General features: G+C 38.1%; 2 protein-coding genes across 2 annotated transcripts in view; both read left to right on the top strand.

Annotated features, from left to right (window-relative positions):
- HERC6 (HECT and RLD domain containing E3 ubiquitin protein ligase family member 6) overlaps positions 1–9,308 on the top strand; it is a 50,613-nt gene extending 41,305 nt beyond the window's left edge. Inside the window, exons 19-24 of the mRNA XM_081058036.1 lie at positions 896–962; positions 1,390–1,457; positions 3,337–3,520; positions 3,610–3,721; positions 5,415–6,526; positions 6,567–9,308. Coding sequence (XP_080914162.1) covers positions 896–962; positions 1,390–1,457; positions 3,337–3,520; positions 3,610–3,721; positions 5,415–5,638 — 655 coding nt within the window. The 3' untranslated portion in view covers positions 5,639–6,526; positions 6,567–9,308. The remainder of the gene's footprint in view (positions 1–895; positions 963–1,389; positions 1,458–3,336; positions 3,521–3,609; positions 3,722–5,414; positions 6,527–6,566) is intronic.
- Positions 9,309–9,415: 107 nt separating this feature from the next.
- Positions 9,416–20,047, top strand: part of HERC5 (HECT and RLD domain containing E3 ubiquitin protein ligase 5) — a 38,633-nt gene continuing 28,001 nt past the window's right edge. The window contains exons 1-7 of the mRNA XM_081024568.1: positions 9,416–9,910; positions 11,778–11,898; positions 12,608–12,684; positions 15,237–15,458; positions 16,710–16,801; positions 17,059–17,189; positions 19,134–19,279. Coding sequence (XP_080880694.1) covers positions 9,604–9,910; positions 11,778–11,898; positions 12,608–12,684; positions 15,237–15,458; positions 16,710–16,801; positions 17,059–17,189; positions 19,134–19,279 — 1,096 coding nt within the window. The 5' untranslated portion in view covers positions 9,416–9,603. The remainder of the gene's footprint in view (positions 9,911–11,777; positions 11,899–12,607; positions 12,685–15,236; positions 15,459–16,709; positions 16,802–17,058; positions 17,190–19,133; positions 19,280–20,047) is intronic.

Raw genomic sequence — 20,047 nt, forward strand, 5'->3', positions numbered from 1 at the left:
TGCTGTATTTATTTTATATAAATTGTATTTCATCATATTTAGTTTAAATAAACCAGCATGTCATCAACTTTATTAAGGATTGAAAAATATGTGTTCTAAGTTAAAAGGCAAATTATAGCTTATGAGGAAAATATTGGCAACATATATGATAGACACAGGATTATCTCTGATGTAGAAATATACTATGTATATGTGAGTCATCACACATATGTATACATATGGCTAATCAAAACATGAAAATATGCTCAACCTTACTAGTAATTGAGGAAATACAAATGAAAATAAGATGTCATTTTTTTGTTTACAAATTAACAACTTTTAAAAATTTTTCATAAAATATAGAGTTGACAACAGATTGGGGAAAAGGATTCTCTTCTCATGAATTGTTAATGGAAGAATAAACTGGCTAGATTTACACTGTATGCCCTAACAGTCTAGAGCAGAGGTTGAGAAACCCCCTGGCAATATAAACATTTTGGGCTGGAGAATCCTTTGTTGTAGAAGGGCTGTCCTGGGCATTGTAAGGATGTTGAGCTGCATACTGGGTTGCTACACACTCCTCTAATCATGACAACCAAAGATGTCTCCAGATTTTCCCGAATGTCCCCTGGGGTGCAAAATCACCCCTGGTTGAGAATCACTGGTTTAGAGGAAGGGGCTCCTTTTTGTAATTTCCACCGAGACATAGCAGTGTCTATGTGTTAGTAGTCTAACCAATCAAAACTGTAAATAGAGATTATCTCTAGGAAGAGGGAGTGGGAAGGTGGAGGAGAGGAAATTTCCATGGCATTTCATACATTTCTGTAGTGTCCAAAATTTTTCCATTGAATATTTATCACTTTTCAAATTGTATACGATCAATAAATATAATTTTTTAAACCAAAATTTTCAATAGGAATTTGCAAGAAGTTCTAAATTATGAAGCTGATGACATTGGAGAATGTTTTGACTTGTATTTTTCTGTGAGTACTAACGAACGTCATATTATAGTTTAGCTTTACTCTCTTTTAAAAATAATTTTTAGTATAGTATCTCAAATATGGGATTCCTTTTTTGAAGAGTATTTTACTTCTTTACTGTTAGACTTTCTCCCCACATGCTTCGCCTTTGTCGCCTTATGTCTGTATACTCTCAAATAAGGTGAAAATACAAGCAATTGATGTAAACAACTAAATGGATCAGTGTGTGCTTAAAAGCAATGCAGAACATATACTAGGGTAGGTTTTAAACTTTTATATGTATTTAAACAGCTGAACTACACAAATAATTGTTTAGCTCCCAGTTATTTAAAATTTATAGGGAAGAATATACTGGCAATAACAGTATTAAGGTTGATTATTCAGACTTTTCTTTCTTGTTTGCTACCTGAATATATTTTGATCATAGCAGCACTGGGACGAAAGTGATGTTGATTTAATTCCAAATGGGAGCTCTATACTTGTGGACCAAACCAACAAGTAAGTTTTGAGATCTAGAGTATCTGCTTTGAATACACATAAAATGCTTTTATCACTATGCTTTATATATGTATTTTAGCTTCTCAGATGATCATTTTAGCACCTCATCTTTTAGAAAGATAAAAAGATTATAGGGTAAGACAAGGGGTGAAGTAAGTCAGAATTAAATATGTCCTCTGCAGTACTTTTCACTATTCATTTAACAGTTATTTTTGAGCTCCTACGCTGTACCAGACACTACTGGTGTTCTAGATGCCAGAGATACAGCAGTGAAAAGGGCAGGTAAAGTCTGGAGCTTAAATTCCAATAGGACAGAAAGACAACACACAAATAAATTACGGTATTTTGCCATGTATGATGCACACCACATTTTTTTGCCCAAACTTTCAGGGGGAAAAAAAATCTTTCATTTTAATTTTTGAATTCAAATGTTTATTTGCTTACATTTAGGTACTTGTTTTTTGTATTATAAAGGAATTTTAGCATTTATTTTTTAACATATTATGGTGTAAGAAATAGTATGTAACAAATATTTACAAAACACAAGAACAGATACAAGGTACAAGAGATTTTATGTACCGGTAACAAATTTAGGATATTTATGCGTCATAGATGGCCAAGAACTCTCCATAGTTGCAAATTCATCATAAGTTCAATAAAACTGATTATCGTATTCGAGGGTATTATTTTGCATATGGATAGCATTATTGATTTCTAGAGTTACACTTTTAACTCATAAGCATAAATAAAAGAATTAAAAACATTTATATAGATACAGAATTAATACTATCCATGTATAATGCACATCCTTATTTTTCCCTCACAAAGTTGGGCAAAAAAGTGCACATTATACACGGCAAAATACAGTATTATGTAATAAAATGTCCAATAAGGATGAGAGCTCTGAAGAAAATTAAATACAATTAAGAGACAACAGAGTTATAGATGGAGGTATGCTGGAGTCAGCTTGTACCAGCATGTGAGAGCTAATAGTTAAATTTTCAAAAATGTTGAGTTTATTATTAAAATATTAGAGACTGAAATCAGCCATGGTGGGCAGACTTACATCACAGAAATTGGCAGATGCTGCAAATGAGCTTTTCTCGCTCCTTGTGGGAGAACTGTTAAACATGTACCAGAGCATCACTGGTGATAGGAGAGGGCAGAGAGGAGTTGATTTAGATAGGATAGTCCAGGAAGGATGCGCAAAGGGTGGGAGACTATCGTGTTTCTGGTGGATATCTGGTGAAAATACTTCTAGCAGCCCTGCCATCAGGAAATTCATTGTGTAGTACAGATTTTGTATAAATAATTTTCACATAGTGACATGTGTTGTAAGCAGGGGAAGGAAAGAGGAACACGGGACCAAACTTGAGAAAATCACACTGATGAATGAAAGAAGTTGCCAGGTAAAGAGCAAGAAGCATGGAATGCTGTGGCCTAACTACAAGAAAACAGTGAGGCCAGAGAGTCAAAAGGAAGTGGGAAGAGGCTGCAGAGGAGGGCAAGGGTCAGATCATGGAGGGAGTTTTGATCCTGCTAAGGTGGTTTGGAATTCACCCCAAGGGTAATTGAAGCCTTTGAAAGATTTTAAGCAGAAGAATGACATATTCAGATTAGTGTTTTAAAAATACCCTGATTGCAGCTAGCAAAATGGAAGCAAAACAAAGTCTTAATCCTTCTGCTATATTCTCCAGGTTTCCTTCTGCTAGCTGATTAGACGTTTTTGTATCCCGGGTTGTGTAGTACTTGGGTTGTGTGCTATGCAGAAGTCATTCACTTTTCTTTCTCAATAGAAATGGTAAAAAAAAGCAAAGTAGAAAATGTTTTTAGTCACTGGTAAAGTATGTTATTGGCCTTTTTTTGTTGTTTCCTCAAGGAAAGACTTTGTTTCTAAGTATGTTGATTACATTTTCAACACTTCCGTAAAGGCAGTTTATGAGGAATTTCAGAGAGGATTTTATAAAGTTTGTGACATGGAGCTCCTTAGACTTTTCCAGCCTGAAGAACTAATGGCAGCAATGGTTGGAAATATTGATTATGACTGGAAACAATTTGAAAAGGTAGGTGATAACTAAAGTGCCCCCAATTCTTCTGAACAACTTTGATATATTCCCCCTAAACACCACTTTTTCTCTTTCTTTTTTTCAAGAATTCAAAATATGATCAAGGATACCATGATCAAGGAGCGTCACATCCTACCATATTGATGTTTTGGGAAGCTTTCCACAAATTATCTTTGGATGAAAAGAAAAAATTCCTCTGTAAGTATTACAGTAATAGATGGATCTATAAATATATAACTTTTAAAAAGATAAATATCTTATTTGTGATGAAATCATTATTAATGGTGGGTCACACATATTAATGGCAGAGCAAGGGTTAGAACCCAGGTTCCCTACCTTCTAGACCAATGTTCTTTCTCTTAATAAGCCTGTTCCCCATTAAAAACAAATGATAATGAAGATATTGCTATTTTACTACATTCCCTACACTAACTCTAATCCCACCTCTAACTTCAATTTACATTCTCTTTCCTCACTCTAATTGACTCCTTATCAAACCATTTTTATCTTACATTCTTCATTTAATTATCCAAGTCCTATGGAATGAGGACAATGTAAACTGTCTCTAATACTATTTTAGAAATAATAATAATAGCAATGACCACGGATGATAATAATAACAGCATTTAATGTATGCTTATTCTATGCCAGGTATTGTACTGATCACTTTGCATCTATTACCTCTCTTTATCTTAATAGCAGCCAGATGAGGTAGGTACTTAATTTTCCCCATTTCAGATCTGAGGAAAAAGAGGCTTGGAATATTTAGTAGCGTATCCATGTTCAGATAGCTAGTGAGTGTCAGAATCAGAATTTGAACCCAACAGGCTGATCCAAAGCCCAGGCTCTTGACCACTCAGCTCTGTGGCCTTGGGGTATAAGGACTTCTCTTGGTGGGAACCCTGTTTTCCCTAGGGCAGACAATGACTTATTCTCTCACCTCCTCACCCCATTTTTCAGCTCCTCCTGTGATCACATTTTCCCCCTTGCTATTTTTGTTGCTACTGAAGATGTTGAAGGAAAATTCTAATTTTTCTGCAAACCCAACCTACTTCTTCACAAAACCTAACTACCTTTCCAATCTTCTCTCTTGATAGGTAATAATGTCTGCTTCAGCCCAATGGTTCCATTGTCTCTATAGTCAGTGAGTTCATTTGCATCTTCCTACCTCATGCTTTTCTTTAGGATATCCGCACCCCCCCACCCCGAAAGTTCACTCAGTTCCTCTCCTTGAGAATTAACTACCAGATGTGACCTCTGAGAAGTCTCCCTAGATACCCCAACCTGGCGCCTCTCCCCCTGCCCTGAGTCTTAGGGCCTTCGTTAGACTTTACCTCAAACTTCTTGGTTGAGCTAAAATAAACTTGTATCTTGCTATTTTCTTGTCATGTACTGTGGACCCTTGAACAATACAGGGGTTAGGGGCGCTGACCCCCCCCCCACCTGCCGCACAATGTAAAGTCTGTGTATAACTTTTGACTCCCCCAAAACTTAACTACTAATAGCCTACTGTTGACTGGAAGCCTTAACATTAACAGTCAATCAACACATATTTTGTATGTGTTATATACTGGATTATTACCATAAAGTAAGCTGGAGAAAAGAAAACGTTACTAAGAAAATCATAAGGAAAATCCATTTACAGTATTTATTGAAAAATATCTCTGTATAAGTGGACCTGTACAGTTCAAACCCGAGTTGTATGTAACTAGACCGTGAACTCACTGAGGACAAAGACCAAATGTCATTTTTCTATGCTTCACATGGTTCTGTGTAGTTTTCTCTACACAAGGATACTCAATAAATATTTATTGAATGAAGTGATTAATTTCTTCATTTTCAGTTTTGCTCTTTCTATGAAATATCTTAACCAAAGGTTATTCCTTTCTAGTTTTTCTTACAGGAAATGATAGACAGCCTGTAAGAGGATTACAAGAAATGGGAATCATATTTCGCTGTCCTGAAACTTTCAGTGAAAGAGATTGCCCAAGATCACTCGTATGTCATAATATTCTGGACCTTCCTAAATATTCTACAATGGAAAGAGTGGAAAAAGCACTTCAAATAGCCATCAACAGTAACAGAGGATTTGTCAAACCCAAGGTCACACAGTAATAGTGACCTCTGACAGTCTCAGTGAGACCTCAGATTCTCAGGTCCTCTCTCACCCTGTGATTGTGATGTTCTTCTTCAGGTCTACTTAGTACAAAGGGTTGATGGATTTTAATTAGAATTAGTTGATAAATGTTGAGATAAACAATAAAGTGATGAATTAAGATAATATTTTTAATGAATCACATTTCCTGATACCTAAATTTGCTATTAGAATGTTTATTGAATTACTTCCTGAATAATATTTATCATTTAAAAATAGGCTGAATATTAAAAACTAACATATTTTTAAAAAACATTATTCATCTAATAAACACTGTCTACAAATATGAAAGTCTGAAAAAATAAACAAAAATGTAAATTAATTCAACATGATTTTGAGGCACATAGATGTATATTTTATACTGTGGAATATTGCCAGAGTTTCAATTTTAACCAAATGATGAATAATTTCTTTGAAAAATCTAAAAATCTAATTTTTAAGGGATTCATTAATTCATTGAATAATTACTTATGCTCAATCATTCTAAATGCAGACATCATTATTTTGGTTAAAAATGCTGAGTCCAACCAGGAACTCTTGTCTAATTATAACTGGGGAAATGTGAAGAACCTGAAATATGTCTCAGCATCATGGCTATAGAGTAAATTAAAGAAGAGATATAAGTATGGTTGAAAATGACCAATGAATTTCGTGATCAGTTCTATCTAATGTTACGTTTTAAACTAAGCTGTTCTATAAATGCCTATTCAAACCATACACAGAGCCTTGTGTTGGTAGTACTTTGGGAAAGGAAAGCCTATGGGGTGAAGTCCACATTGGGGTGCTAATGTGGAAAGAGGGCAGGATCACCTGAAGATAGAACAGAGATAGAAATTTCACCAAGGACAGTAGAATATGAGGTGGTCAGTAGAAACATAAGCCCCCTAGTGAATCCTCAGTTATTTTGGACATGTCCGGTTTCTGCAACAAATGGAATGAAGACCCAGATATATTCTTTTTGAATTTTAAGGGAAAAGGCATTATCTAAATCTTAAGGATCCTCAGGCCCCTGACTTTCGGGTTGTGTTCTTCAGGCCTTTCACATCCAACATTACTTTTCCTAATGCCAATGGGTGAACTGTGCTAAACATCTTTGCACTCTTTCAGAAAAGAGAATAAGGGAACACTTAACAATTGATTCTATGAGGCCAGCATTATCCTAATACCAAAACCAGACAAAGACATTACAGGAAAAGAAAACTACAAATATCTCTCATGAACATAGACACAAAAATATGTTACAAAATTTTTGGCTAATACCTTGTGACTAAGTGGGGTTTAGTCCAGAAATTTGAAAATCCATTATATTTCACCATAATACACAGAAAAAAATCATATAATTACAACAGAGGCAGAAAAAAAACCTCACAAAATTAATAGCTATTGATGGATGATAAATACTCCTAACAAACTAAGACCAGAAGAGCACTTACTCAACCTGTTAGAGCCTACACACAGCTAACTTCATACTTACTGATGAAAGACAGTGCTCCCCTACTAAAATTGGGAACAAGGAGAGGATGTCTTACAGTTTGTACTCAACATTGTACTGGATGTACTAGTCCATACAATAGGGCAGAGAGAATAAAAGGCATATTGATTGGAAAATAAGGAATAAAATGATTTATAGACTGCTTGGTCATCTATGTGTAAGATTCTAAGGCATTTACAAAACTACTAGAATTATTAAAAATAGAAAGGTATCAGGATTCAGGGAAATATATAAAAAATTAATTGTATTTCTATATATACTCAAAACAATCATAAATTGAAATTTTTTTTTTCATAAATTGAAATTTTAAGTATCATTTGCAATATCAACAAAAAATAAATACCTGAGGATGCATTTTTTTCAGGATAAATTTAACAAAATATGTTTGACTTTACACTGAAAACTAGAAAATATAGCTGGAAGAGATTAAAGAAGCTTTAAATGAATGGAGAAAGATATGCTCATGAACAGAAGAATCAATATTATTAGCACGTTAATTCTTTCCAAATTGATCTAATTTGGTATAATCTCAAAAATCCCTGCAGTCTGTTTTGTAGAAATTGATAAACTGATCATAAAATATATACGAAAATTCAGAGGACCTAGAATAGCCAAAACCACTATGAAGATGTACAACAATGGAACACTTGAATTATTTTAAGACTTGGAATCCACAGTAATTCCAGGCAGTGTAATATGGGAATAAAAATAGACACATAGATCAATAGAACACAAGTTCAGAAATAAATCCAATCATTTATGGATCAACAGTTTTGACAAAAGATGACAAGGCAATTCAATGGGGAAAGGCAATCTTGAACAATTGGAAATCCATAAGGGAAAAAAATAAACATCTACCCTTACCTCACACAATAAATAATTCATTTGACATGTGACAAAGACCTGAAACTATAAAACTTCTAGAATATTTAAGAAAATCTTTGTAATCTTGGGTTAAGCAAAGATTTCTTAAGTAGGACTAAAAAGGCATGAACTAGGTAAAAGAAAAAAAAATACTACATCGAAATTAAAACGGTAGCTCTTCAAAAGACACGTTTAATAAAATTAAAAGACAAGCCACAGATTGGTAGAAATCATTTAAAAACAAATACCTAATGAAACAGTTGATATATAACAAAGAACTCTGATGTATATGTAGCTTTTAGATGATAAGCAATTGAATAAATGGGCAAAAGATATGAATAGACACTTCACCAAAGAGAGATTAGCGCTAAGCAGCACATAAAAAAACCTCAACATCATGAAACATAGGGAAAGGGATATTAAAACTACAATAAGATACCACTATAGACAATTATTTAAAAAGACTGATAATACAAAATATCGGCAAAGACAGAGAACAATTGGAACGCCCATAAATTGCTGGAGGGAATGCAAACTGCTGGAGGTACAGCACTCTGGAATTCCAAAGTTTGGCAGTTTCTTCCAATAACATTCATGTACTTACCATCTGACAGAGCACTTTCATTTTTTAGGTATTTATTCCTCCCCCCAAATTAAAACGTTGATCCACTAAAAGACCTGTTCGCGAATATGCATAGCACCTTCATTCATTGTAGTCAAAAACTGTAAAGGACTGAAATGCCCTTCAATTGAACAGGTCAACAAATTGTGGTATATCCATATAATGGAATACCACTCAACAATAACGAAGAGGGAGCTTCTGACGGAAAACAACAGGATGACTCTCAAAAGCACTATGATAATGAAAACGGGCAGACAGAAAAGCCTGCAGAAGTTCTATCCCATTCGTAAGAAATTCTAGGAAAGGCAAGAACTATACTGGCAGAAAGCAGATCACTGGTTGCCAGGCAACGCGGTGTGAGCGGAGGGGCTGAGTACATAGTTATTTTCACTTGCATCCCTTTCATCCCAAACTTGAGCTTTCCTTACCGCCTTAGTTTTTGGAAATTCTGCAAGTCCGACTGTGCCAGGGCTCCTCCTGGTGGAACCGCACTGTTTCTTCGAAGGCCGTTTGGTCCGGGAGTTCAGAGGGCCCCTGCCCGCCCGGGGACGCCTTCGCAGCCCCGACCGTCAGCTCGTCCCTTGCCACCGCCCTGTGCTCTCAAGGCGTCTCGCAAACCATTCCCGAAAGGTTACTTTCCCTTCCAGTTTCCTTTTCGGTACCGCCCCCTTGAAAAAAATTCTGTTTCGTTTCCCCGTAGAGCGGCCGGCTCCGCCCCCAACCCGCGGCACGTTGGGAGGCCGGCGTCGGAGCAGGGGCGGGGTAGGCGAGGCGACGGTCGCTCGACGCCACGGAGCAGTCCGCTCGCCGGCTCCGCGCCGCGCCGTCTGAGGGCAGTGGAACCTTCTAGGCCTTGGCCCCTATCCCTCCTTCCTCTTGCCTCCCGGCCGGCTGAAGCCCCGTCTCCGGAGAGCGGAGGTGCGGCCGTGGAGCCCAGGAAAGCGGCGATGGAGCGGAGGCCACCGAGGAGGTCGCGGCGGGGCGGCGCGCGCCCGACGTTCCTGCCGGCCCCGGAGGCCCCGCCGCCACCCACCTCGCGGCCCGCCGCGACCCGGCCCCCCGCCGCAGAGCCTCGGGGCACGCAGCTCTGGCTCTTCCCCACGGCCCCGGGCCTCCGCGGCGCGCTGCTCCGGAAAACTGAGGTGATGCGCCAGACGTGCTGCACGCGCGGGCGCCTGGCGCTGCTGGAGCGCGGCGGGGCTGGCGTCGAGGTGCACCAGCTGCCGGCGGGGAGCGGCGGCGGCAGGAAGCCCAGTGAGTGGGCCCGGGCCGGGGGGTGAGGGTGGGCGGCCGGGGCCCGCGCTCCAGGGTGGCGGGAGCTGTGGGCGCGCGGTCCGTCTGTCCGCGGGAAGGGGAACTCCGCAGGGGACCCGGCGCGTGGCGGTCCGCGGTGCCTCCGAGCGGCGCCGGCCCGGCGGGTGTCGCGCGTGTCGCGCGTGCGGCGCCCGGAGGCCCCCGTGCTGGGCCTGGAAGGCGCGCAGTTCGCGGGGCGGTGGCGAGAACCAGACGGTGCTGCTCTCCTCGAGTGAACCGCGCGGAGGGCGTGGATCGCCGGCAACTTGGGTGTAGCCACCCGGCCGTTATCACGCGCGTCTGTTCCAAGTTTGTTTCCCACTTGCTCCCTTTAAGAGCAGCGCTTGGCCGGCTTTGCGTCTTTGGAGGACACCGTGATCGTGTTCTCGGTGGCGGTAGGTTACCTTTGCTAGCAGTTTAAGGAGTGCGTTCGCTCGCCCTGCCCCGAGGGCGCAATCTCCGTAGGGATGCGATCACGTACGGTGCCTCCGATTTTACAAGTGGCCACGTTCTTACTGTTAAAAAAAAACCTTTGTCCCTTTGATAAGTGAAGAAAATGGTGCTCTGTTCCTTTTGCTCTTAACTGGAGCGAAGTCGAGCCCCTTTTCCTTTGCCATTGGTGGTCGCGTTCCTTTTCGAGGAACTGCCTGTTCGTATCCTTGCCTGGCTTTTAACAGAAATTGAGTTGTTGATCTCTTGCTTAACTAATTTGAAAGACTTATTTGAATTTTGAGTGAGAGTCGCCCTGTGCCAGCCATGTACGTTGGAGTATTTCGCCCAACTTGCCTTTAGTTGGTATTTTACAGTCGACGTCATGAATCTTTTCTTTTGAGGAGGCTCGGGGATTTTGTGTTATGTTAGCAAGCTACCCACACACGTTTTTTTTCTTTTTTGCACTCATCTTTATAGAAATTTTAAGCATTTGTTTTTAAAAGTTCAAGTTTTTGATACGCTTGGATATTAGTTTGATTTAAGGAGTGAGGTAGGGGCATCTGGATTGGTTTGTTTTCACCAAATGGCCACCCGGGTATCCCAATACCTTTTTTGAATAACCCTTCTTTTTTAAACTGATTTGAAATTCCGAGACTCAAAATTCTTGATCTGTTGGGCCATTTCGTCTTTATTACCAGACTGTTGTGGTTCTCCTAGCATTTGTATAGTATAAAGTGGTTTGTGCTGGGAGATTTTACATGAATCGATTCTGTTTCGTTAGAACTAAAAAGTAAAACAAGATCCCAAATCTCCTGTATCCCACATTAATTTTTGTGATGAAATTAAATGAGGTAAGAGTAAATGGTAACTAGTGGACAGTTTCAAATCTTAAAAAATTCTTCTAACATCATCCCCGTCCCTCAACACAGTATAAGAATATAAGCCTTGGGTTTTATAGGAAGCAGTCATGAGGGCTTTATTATTATTTGTTTTGTTTGGGGAAAGAGTACATCTCAGAATACACATTATATTTGCTCCTACAATGAGTTATGTTGTCCAAAAATTGTTGTATTTTTTTCTGACTTTTTCTTTTGTCTCTTCAAATTTAGTTTCTTTCTCAACTTGTTAAATAGGAATCTAATATCAAATTTTAATTGTTTTAAAAAATAGTATAAATCAGTACTTTCCCAAATTAAAAGAAAAAAATCAGTTGTCAAGAAAATAGTCATTACTAATTTGTCTGCTTTCTGTACTTGATTTTTCTTTAGAGAGAAGTTCTTGTTAAGTTAAAGTTGACGTTCCCCCCCCCAGGTGTTTTAAGTGTATTGTAATGAAATCAATAATAATAATGGGTAATAATCAGTGATGATAGTTTCTGGTTGGATTTGCTCTGCAGAGTGCATTAAGTTAGGAAAAAAAATGAAGATACATTCCATGGACCAAGGAGCAGATCACATGCTGATTCTATCCTCAGATGGAAAACCATTTGAGTACAACTATAGCATAGAACATGCAAGGTAGGGAACTTTTTTCTTTCGTTAAAAAAATTTTAAAATTTTACTCAAAAGGCAATCATAGTTTTTGTAGAAAAGTGTTGCTTTATATAATCTTTGTCCCTCCTTCACGTCGTGGCATTTAAAGTAAACTGGTCATGGCATTTAAAGTAAACAATGAATTTTGAACTGACCAGTTAATTCGTTGAGTAAACTACAAATCAATTTTTGTCTTCTAGAACACTTACCAATTACTGCTTTGACATTTAAAGGAAAAGATTGCTTAATCTGCGTAGACCCAAATTGGACTTTCATATTCATTAACTCACTTAACCTCATAATAATCTTATAAATTAGATTTCCAGAAATAAAAGTTTTCAACGTAGGGAAAAAAATGCATTGTCATGGAATGATCTGTGAGACTTTCTCCTGGTACATCCTGTGAATTAGAGCTTATTTTCATCTTTTATTATTCTTACATCATAAAATTATTGTTTGCAAAAGAGGCTTAGAATCATCTTATTACAATTATATAATGCACATTATTTTCCTTTTAAACAACTAATTAAAACATATATTGTATTTTTTATCATTTAGATGTACTGAATATGAGGCAATAAATTGAAATAAATGTTTTTCTTGAGCTTCAATCCTAATTACAGTTAATAATTCTAACATTGATGTTGTGACTTTCATTATGGTAATTGACATAAAATGTATTTTCTTTCATCAGGTTTCAGTGCATTTTACAAGAAAAAACTATAATTCAGATCGCATGTGGAGATTATCATTCCCTTGCACTCTCAAAAGGTACTTTTCTGGAATATTAATTGTTTTTTGAAGGGAGTAAATGTGTGTATATGTAGAACTACCATGTTTCCCCAAAAATAAAACCTAGCCAGACAGTTAGCTCTAATGTGTCTTTTGGAGCAAATATAAGACCCGGTCTTATTTTACTATAAGATGAGGTATAATATAATATAATGTAATATAATGTAATGTAATATAATGTAATACTATGTCTTACATTAATTTTTGGTCCAAAAGACGCAGTAGTGCTGATTGCCCAGCTAGGTCTTATTTTCAGGGAAACACGGTAGTAGAAGGTGTATGCTTTGCTTTTAACAGGACAGAAATATGGTTTTGAATTTTGTATGGTTCAGAGAGCATTATTGTTAAAGGAGCTACAAAATGAGAGAAAATTCTTGGACCTATAAAATCTTTGGGTTTTCGTAATTATTATTCCTACATTTTGTTCTGTCAAGTGTCATACCTAAAACAATTTAGTAATGAGTTTGATGTCCTTTATTCAAGGGAAAGTGACCAATGAATTGGGGAGTGCAGTGTCTTTCTCATAAGCAGTGGAGCGAGCACTTTTCCCGAGGAATTTTGGGCAAGAGTGAGTTTTAGAGTGTTGAAAAAAATAGTATGATTGGCTGGGATTCAATATAATGATTGAAATAATTCTGACCTTATTTAGAAAGATCAAGGAACAAGGAAATAAGTACAGAGCCCAGAGTTGACTGGGAGTTTGGGAATTGGCTGAATTGATACCCTGCATTTCTGGTCAAGTGGAGCATTTACCGGAATGCAAAAATCCATTTGACATGGCACCCCAGGCAGAAGCGGCTCCATTTTGGGCTTAGAGATTTATGTCAACAGGTCCATGTTTTTATTTTTCAAGTATGAAACAGTGAAAATATTCTGAATAATGAAAAGCATTCTGTTTAGAATCAGGACCAGGCATGGGCCACCCTTTTCCAGGACCGTCTTCTCTTTTCCTAGTGCTTTTCCAACTCCTGTGGCTCAGAATTCCTTGGCTCTGCTTCTGTGGCTAGTTTACAGGCCCCTGATGTGTTTGAACATTACCTTTTGAATTCAGGGATTCTCCCTGGTCCTTTATTACTTCCTGTTTCTTATCAGATGCCATAATTTCCTGAAGAAATGACAGCAGGGGAATAATTAAAAGAGGGTAATAGAGAGGAATTCAGGATTGAGGAAATTTATTTTTAATGTATAGGATAGACACGAACATAAATTGAATGGAAGCTGGGATTTAAGGGAAGAAAATAACCAAGTATTCTACCCATACTGAAGGCCCTGTGGATGTTTGAGAGTGTGAACTTGTATTAGAAAACGTTAGTCTGATTGTTTGACTTTTTCCATTCACGAACAAATATTTCATTTTGAGTATGTACCATTTTCAGGTTATGAAGATGAAGCAGACACGTGCCTTCAAGAACCCTAGGGTCTAGTGATGTGGGTGGAAGTGGAGGTTCAGGGTTTATCATTGGTAAATCACAGTCTAGGAAAAATGAAAGTTGGGGAAGCAAGAAAGGGAATTGCATGTTTATTATATATTCCTGGTGGTTGAAAGGCACATGACAATTATGTTTGAAGGAAACGCCCTGCCTCCCACCATATCCTGCACAGTATGGTGCAGAGAGGTAGCCTTAATTCTCTGATATATTTTTTCCCATTCCATTAGATATTGTCAACTCCATTAGCTAATGTCTAAGAGCTTTTTTTGAAAAATATGCTGCATATATTCAGTTAATGGAAAGAGATGCTGGCCCTTTCACGATATCGTGCTGCAATTTCAAATGTATTTTTAAGTTGTTTATTTAGGATCTTTAGGTACATTAAGGAAGGGGGTAGGGGGCAGAGAGAAAACAGTAGTTTAAGGTTTTATGTTCTAGATGTACAATGTTTCTGTTTTTCACAGGCCCATTCGATGGGTTTTTAAAAATAAGTATTTCTTGAATTTGATTATAATATGTTCAGATAGCTTTATTCTACCTGTCTTTGTCTGTTCCGGCTTCTGTAATAAAAATAACCATAAACTGGTTATTCTGCTGGCTTGAACAGCAGAAGCATATTACAGTTCTGGAGGCTGGAAGTTCAATTCAAGGTGCCAACAGATTTGCTATGTGGTGAGCAGCTCGTCTTATTACATGGTGGAGAGGGCAAAAGAACTCTTTGGGGTCTCTTTTATAAGTGCACTAAGCCCATTTATGAGGGCTCCACCCTCACGATCTCATGTAATCTTATTACTCACCTCCAAAAAGGCTCCACCTCTTAGTATCACATTGAGAGTTAGGATTTCAACGTTAGTTGTGGGGGACACAAACATTCAGTCCATTACACTACCGTTTGAGGTAGGAGGTAAGAAAGTATGACTGTTAACTGCTAAAGAGATTTTTCTAGTTTTTCTGATTCAGGCATATGAGATCTGAGAAGTCCTGTCAGTTTGAACGTAAGAGATTGTGATGGTATAATACGGATTGCATATATAATCCCCTAGGGTAATGTCTGCTGCATTTTAAACTTAGTAAGACAGCATTTTGTTTGTTTATATCAAGGTGGTGAGCTTTTTGCATGGGGACAGAACTTACACGGCCAGCTTGGAATTGGAATAATATTTGCCTCAATCCAGACACCACGGATTGTGGAGCACCTCTCAGGAGTCCCCTTGGCTCAGATTTCTGCAGGAAAAGCCCACAGCATGGCTTTATCCATATCCGGAAACATTTACTCATGGGGAAGAAACGATTATGGACAACTAGGCCTGGGCCACACCGACAGTATGGAAACATATTTTTAAATTCATATTATCAACAGATATTGTTAGATAAGGGATGAATTTAACACAGACCTCCGTTTCAAAAATGGTTCAAGTCCTCTTATTTGTACTGTCTGTACTTATTTGTACTGTATCTCTGTCTTCAGGACAGCATTGGTCTAAAAGACATGCGTAGTGTGAAAGTCATTGCTATAATTGAGACACATCTGGGCTTTGTGGATAAAGGGGAAAGAGTATCAGACTGGGGATCAGAACACCTGGGTTGTGATTCTTGCTTCACAGTTAACTAACTGCAGGGCCTTACCCAGTCACTTAGCTTTTCTCTAGGCATTGTTTTCATTTTCTATAAAGTGATGAGTTTGGATGAAATAACCTTCAAGGTACATCAAGGTGCACTTAAGGTGCACTTCAAGGTGCAATTAAATATCTATTAATATATTATGACAAAAGGGTACTAAATTCTATCTTAGAAACTCACGTATCCTAGTCATATTCTATAAACTATTTACATCTATGCACACATGTACATCCATGCAAAAAACCATGTATAGTTATTCCCATTACTGAATTGTAATACCTCCACAAAGTAGATGGCAAAATTTCTTAGGATTCCAAACACCTTTTTAGTTTTCAGGCATAGCAGACTCCATTGATTATTCACCTCTGGTAATGTACACGTTATCCTGAGTTGCTGGTCATACACTACATTTCTGACTGATGTGGTCCCAGGCTAATTACTCATGAGAACCCATAAGTCAATGTTAGAAAAATATTCAAAGGAGGGAAAGGAATAAAGGACAGATAAACTATTTTTGCTGAATCTCCAAGTGTTTTGACAAAATAATTGTGAAAGAAAGAAGAGGTAAAGTGAGGCAAATACACCATAGTAGAGAATTTAAAAGAAAAAAAGAATATGTTCATTAAAAAGGGTAATTCTAGGTGAGAATTGGAAATATCAGCTATCTTGCAATTAAAGTTAATCATGTCAGGTTAAAAAGAGAAAAATGAGCTCTGGCAAGTTGCTTAATACTTTCACAGGTGAGCACCCCCAAATGTAGTCTTCTAATCACAGCCCCAGCACCCCACCTTTAGGCCTAAATGCACCAACATAGAACCTTTCTTGTCAGAATGTGTTGGGAACTATTGCTAGGCTGAGAGGAAGTGGTCCATGTATTTTACCGGTAGCACAGGACTCTAGTGTGAAATTCAGCATTTCCTTTTGGTCACTTTAGCTATTCTTTCCCTTGTATAGATAAAGATTTTCCTTCCCTTGTTGAAGCACTGGACAATCAGAAAGTTGAATTTCTTACTTGTGGTGGCTCTCACACTGCCCTGCTCACAAAGGTACGTGTCTCATTGTCTCCTTAACTGAAATTCTGGAAGAACATTTTGTAATGGGGAAAGCACAAGAACATCTAGGTGTGGGCAGTGTAACTCAGGGAAGAAAGGTCATCACTTCCTACAAACAGGACTGTCTTCCTCATAATTGGGGGTTTTGCTTTGACAGTGCTTTTATTAATTATTCACCGATGCCTTTGCGTCAGTGAATATGACTTGTGGATCACATTTCTCTAGAATCTGATATGATGTTCCCTTTCCAGGATGGGCTTTTGTTTACTTTTGGTGCTGGAAAATATGGGCAACTTGGTCACAATTCAACACAGAATGAGTTAAGACCCCGTTTGGTGACTGAGCTTGTTGGGAATAGAGTCACCCAGATAGCATGTGGAAGGTAAGTTGTAAAGTGTCAATGAAAAAAAATCAATACAATAAGTTTAGACAATTATTTTTATAAAATTTCCATCAGTTTCACTGATTGAGATAAAAGTATTAAATATTTTGAAATGAGTGAAGATGTTTAATTTACATTATTAGATAATCATAATAAATCTTTATTTTAGTGTACATATTTGTTTTCATTGATTTTTTTTTTTTTGATGATCAGATATATTCACTTTCTGATGCCCCTTCAGTGAAATACCTTTGTCACTGTCCAAATGCACTTTTGTCTTTAAGAAAAATGTTATTTATTTGAAAAACAAACAAACATGAATAACAAAGGATTATTCATTGATGTAATCACCATTCCTCACAACCCCGCAGGGCCCATCATACTTAGTTACCTTAATTCTTTCAGAGTGATCACAGTAAAGTATAAGACAAAGTCACTGGTGGTTTAAGTAGAATATTCTTGAGAAGTTTGAATTTCACAGCTTTTTCATTTTTTCTGTTTGTTTTAAACCAAAGTAAAAAAACAGACTCCTTGTTTACTTAATTATTTTGTTCCTAGAACATCAATCAATCTACTTCTCACCAGTGGGACGTTGGGTCTTGGTGGTGTTAAGAAGTATTTTACCCAGACATACTTATTCTTTTTGGGGGCAGTTTTTTCCTCACTAAAGCCAATCAGATTCAGACTCTATCTGAAGATTGGGTTCATGTGTTTGTTTACTGACCCTTTACTGTAAAAAATGGTGTATGTACTTTTAGTCTATAGACATAGTCTCTTATGATCTTGGAGTAAAATTACATAAATGGATATTATTAAGGTAAACTACGTAGATTATTGGAATGGTATAGTTCTCTACATTTGAGAATCTCTGCATATCCCAGAAACATTATCACCTTGGATTTTTCATAACACATATTCCTCTTAGTAGTATGTATTATAAGAGGAGTTGTCATGTTAGAGGTATCTTAATGCAAACTAGGGCAGTACCCTTACTAACACAGAATTCACTGGAAAGACTCATAACTCACTGAGAGCTATTACACTTATGGCCACGTCTGTTACAAGAAGAGGATACAAATTGGAAGCAATCCAAGGACGAGATGCATAGGACAGGCCAGTAGGGATCCAAATGAGGGGCTGCAGGCATCCGCTCCCCTTGGAGCTGTGAACGGTGTTATCTCCTCCCAGTCTGATACGTAGCAATGTGGAGAGTATAGCCAATCAGGGAAGCTCACCCAAGTTTTTGGGGTTTCATTGCTTAGTTGTGATTGAATCATTGCCTTGGTAGAATTCAACCTCCAGCCTCTCCGTCCCTGTAGGTTGGGCTTGCATTGCAGCCAGAGGTTGCTCATGAGCCAGCTGGGTAAACTGTTAGGTGTGGTCTCAGGGGCCAGCCATCAATAATGAAGACACGTCTATCACTTGGGAAGTTATAAACGTTTACCTCTCAGGCACTCAGGACAGAGGCCAGACCTTTATTTGAGCAAGACCAAATTCTGTATCATCGGAGTGACCGTTGAACAAAGCTGTAAGAAAAGCAGTGTGATTCAAGTCTTTGGGAAATAGAGCGGGAGCTCAGAGAGTATCACCTAATTCTGTCTTCTAGGAAGGGGAGGGAAGGGACTCAGAGATGGCTTCCAAGAGGTTTTTTCAAGCCAAGCCTTGAAAAAGGGGTAGAAGGCAAGAGGAGATGCTTGTTGCTGATGCCGGAACACCTTTTGCCGGGGTGCAGCATCATGGCCTTGAGCAGACTTAGAGGTTCCAAAATCACCTCAACCACACAGTAATGATTTCTTAGTTTCCACGTGGCTAATTGCATGAGTTGGGAGTTGGTTAACTAGTTTTACTCACTGGGTAACCTAATTTCAGCCTTTTACCGTATTGCTGCGTTTTCTCATCATTGTGGATAACTGAGAACTGACGGTATGCGCTTTTATTTAATAGGCGGCACACACTTGCCTATGTTTCTGATTTGGGGAAGGTCTTTTCTTTTGGTTCTGGAAAAGAAGGACAACTGGGAAATGGTGGAACTCATAATCAGCTGATACCACTTCCCATGAAGTCGCTGTCAAATGAAGAACTCAAACTTGGTAAATTCTGTAGGAGCACAGGATATGGCATAATACCTTTGTGGAGAAACTGATTTTTCTAAGTGTGTAATGTGGCAAGAAAAGAAATCTATGACTGAAGAATTTCCCTAAATATCATTTTCATTTTTTATTTGTAAACAATTTAAAATATCCTGTCTAATTTATTAAGTCAAAATAACCATTAGTTTTCTCTTACTCATTCAGATTAATGTGGATTTAAAATGATACAACATAAAATAGACTATGGATTCAGGAGCATATGTAGTCTCTGATTCCAGTTTGCTAGGGGCCTATTAATTTTATGGTGATTGATTTTCTTACCTTATTAAATTGACTCATAGTCATGTAAAACCCTCAGAATGAGAACAGCTTACACATGCCAGGTAACTGTGCTGAACACTTAACGTGTTATCTCATCTGACCTTGAACAGTTCAGGGAGATGTGTGCTCTGCTCCCTTTTACTGGAGGGTACAGACTCATGAAAAGTGAAGGCTTAGGTTAGCCAGGTCTTACGGCCCATAAGTGGTTTGGCTGGATTTGAACTGTGCCTTGTGTAACCTCAGAGCACTTTGGTTACTTGTTTTCTGAAAGTTTAGTGATGACCCACACTACCAAAATTCTATCAGTTCTTCTGGGAAAGTGAACAGGGTTATTTCCTTAAGTAGTTCATATATTTGATTTGTTATAACCACTTACGTAGAGTTTTGAAGTACTTATTTACATTCCTCACAGCCAGTAGTCATTGGTCAAATCTTGAGTTGTAGAAT

This window comes from Rhinolophus hipposideros (genome assembly GCF_964194185.1).
Source record: "Rhinolophus hipposideros genome assembly, chromosome: 1".
Taxonomy (NCBI): domain Eukaryota; kingdom Metazoa; phylum Chordata; class Mammalia; order Chiroptera; family Rhinolophidae; genus Rhinolophus; species Rhinolophus hipposideros.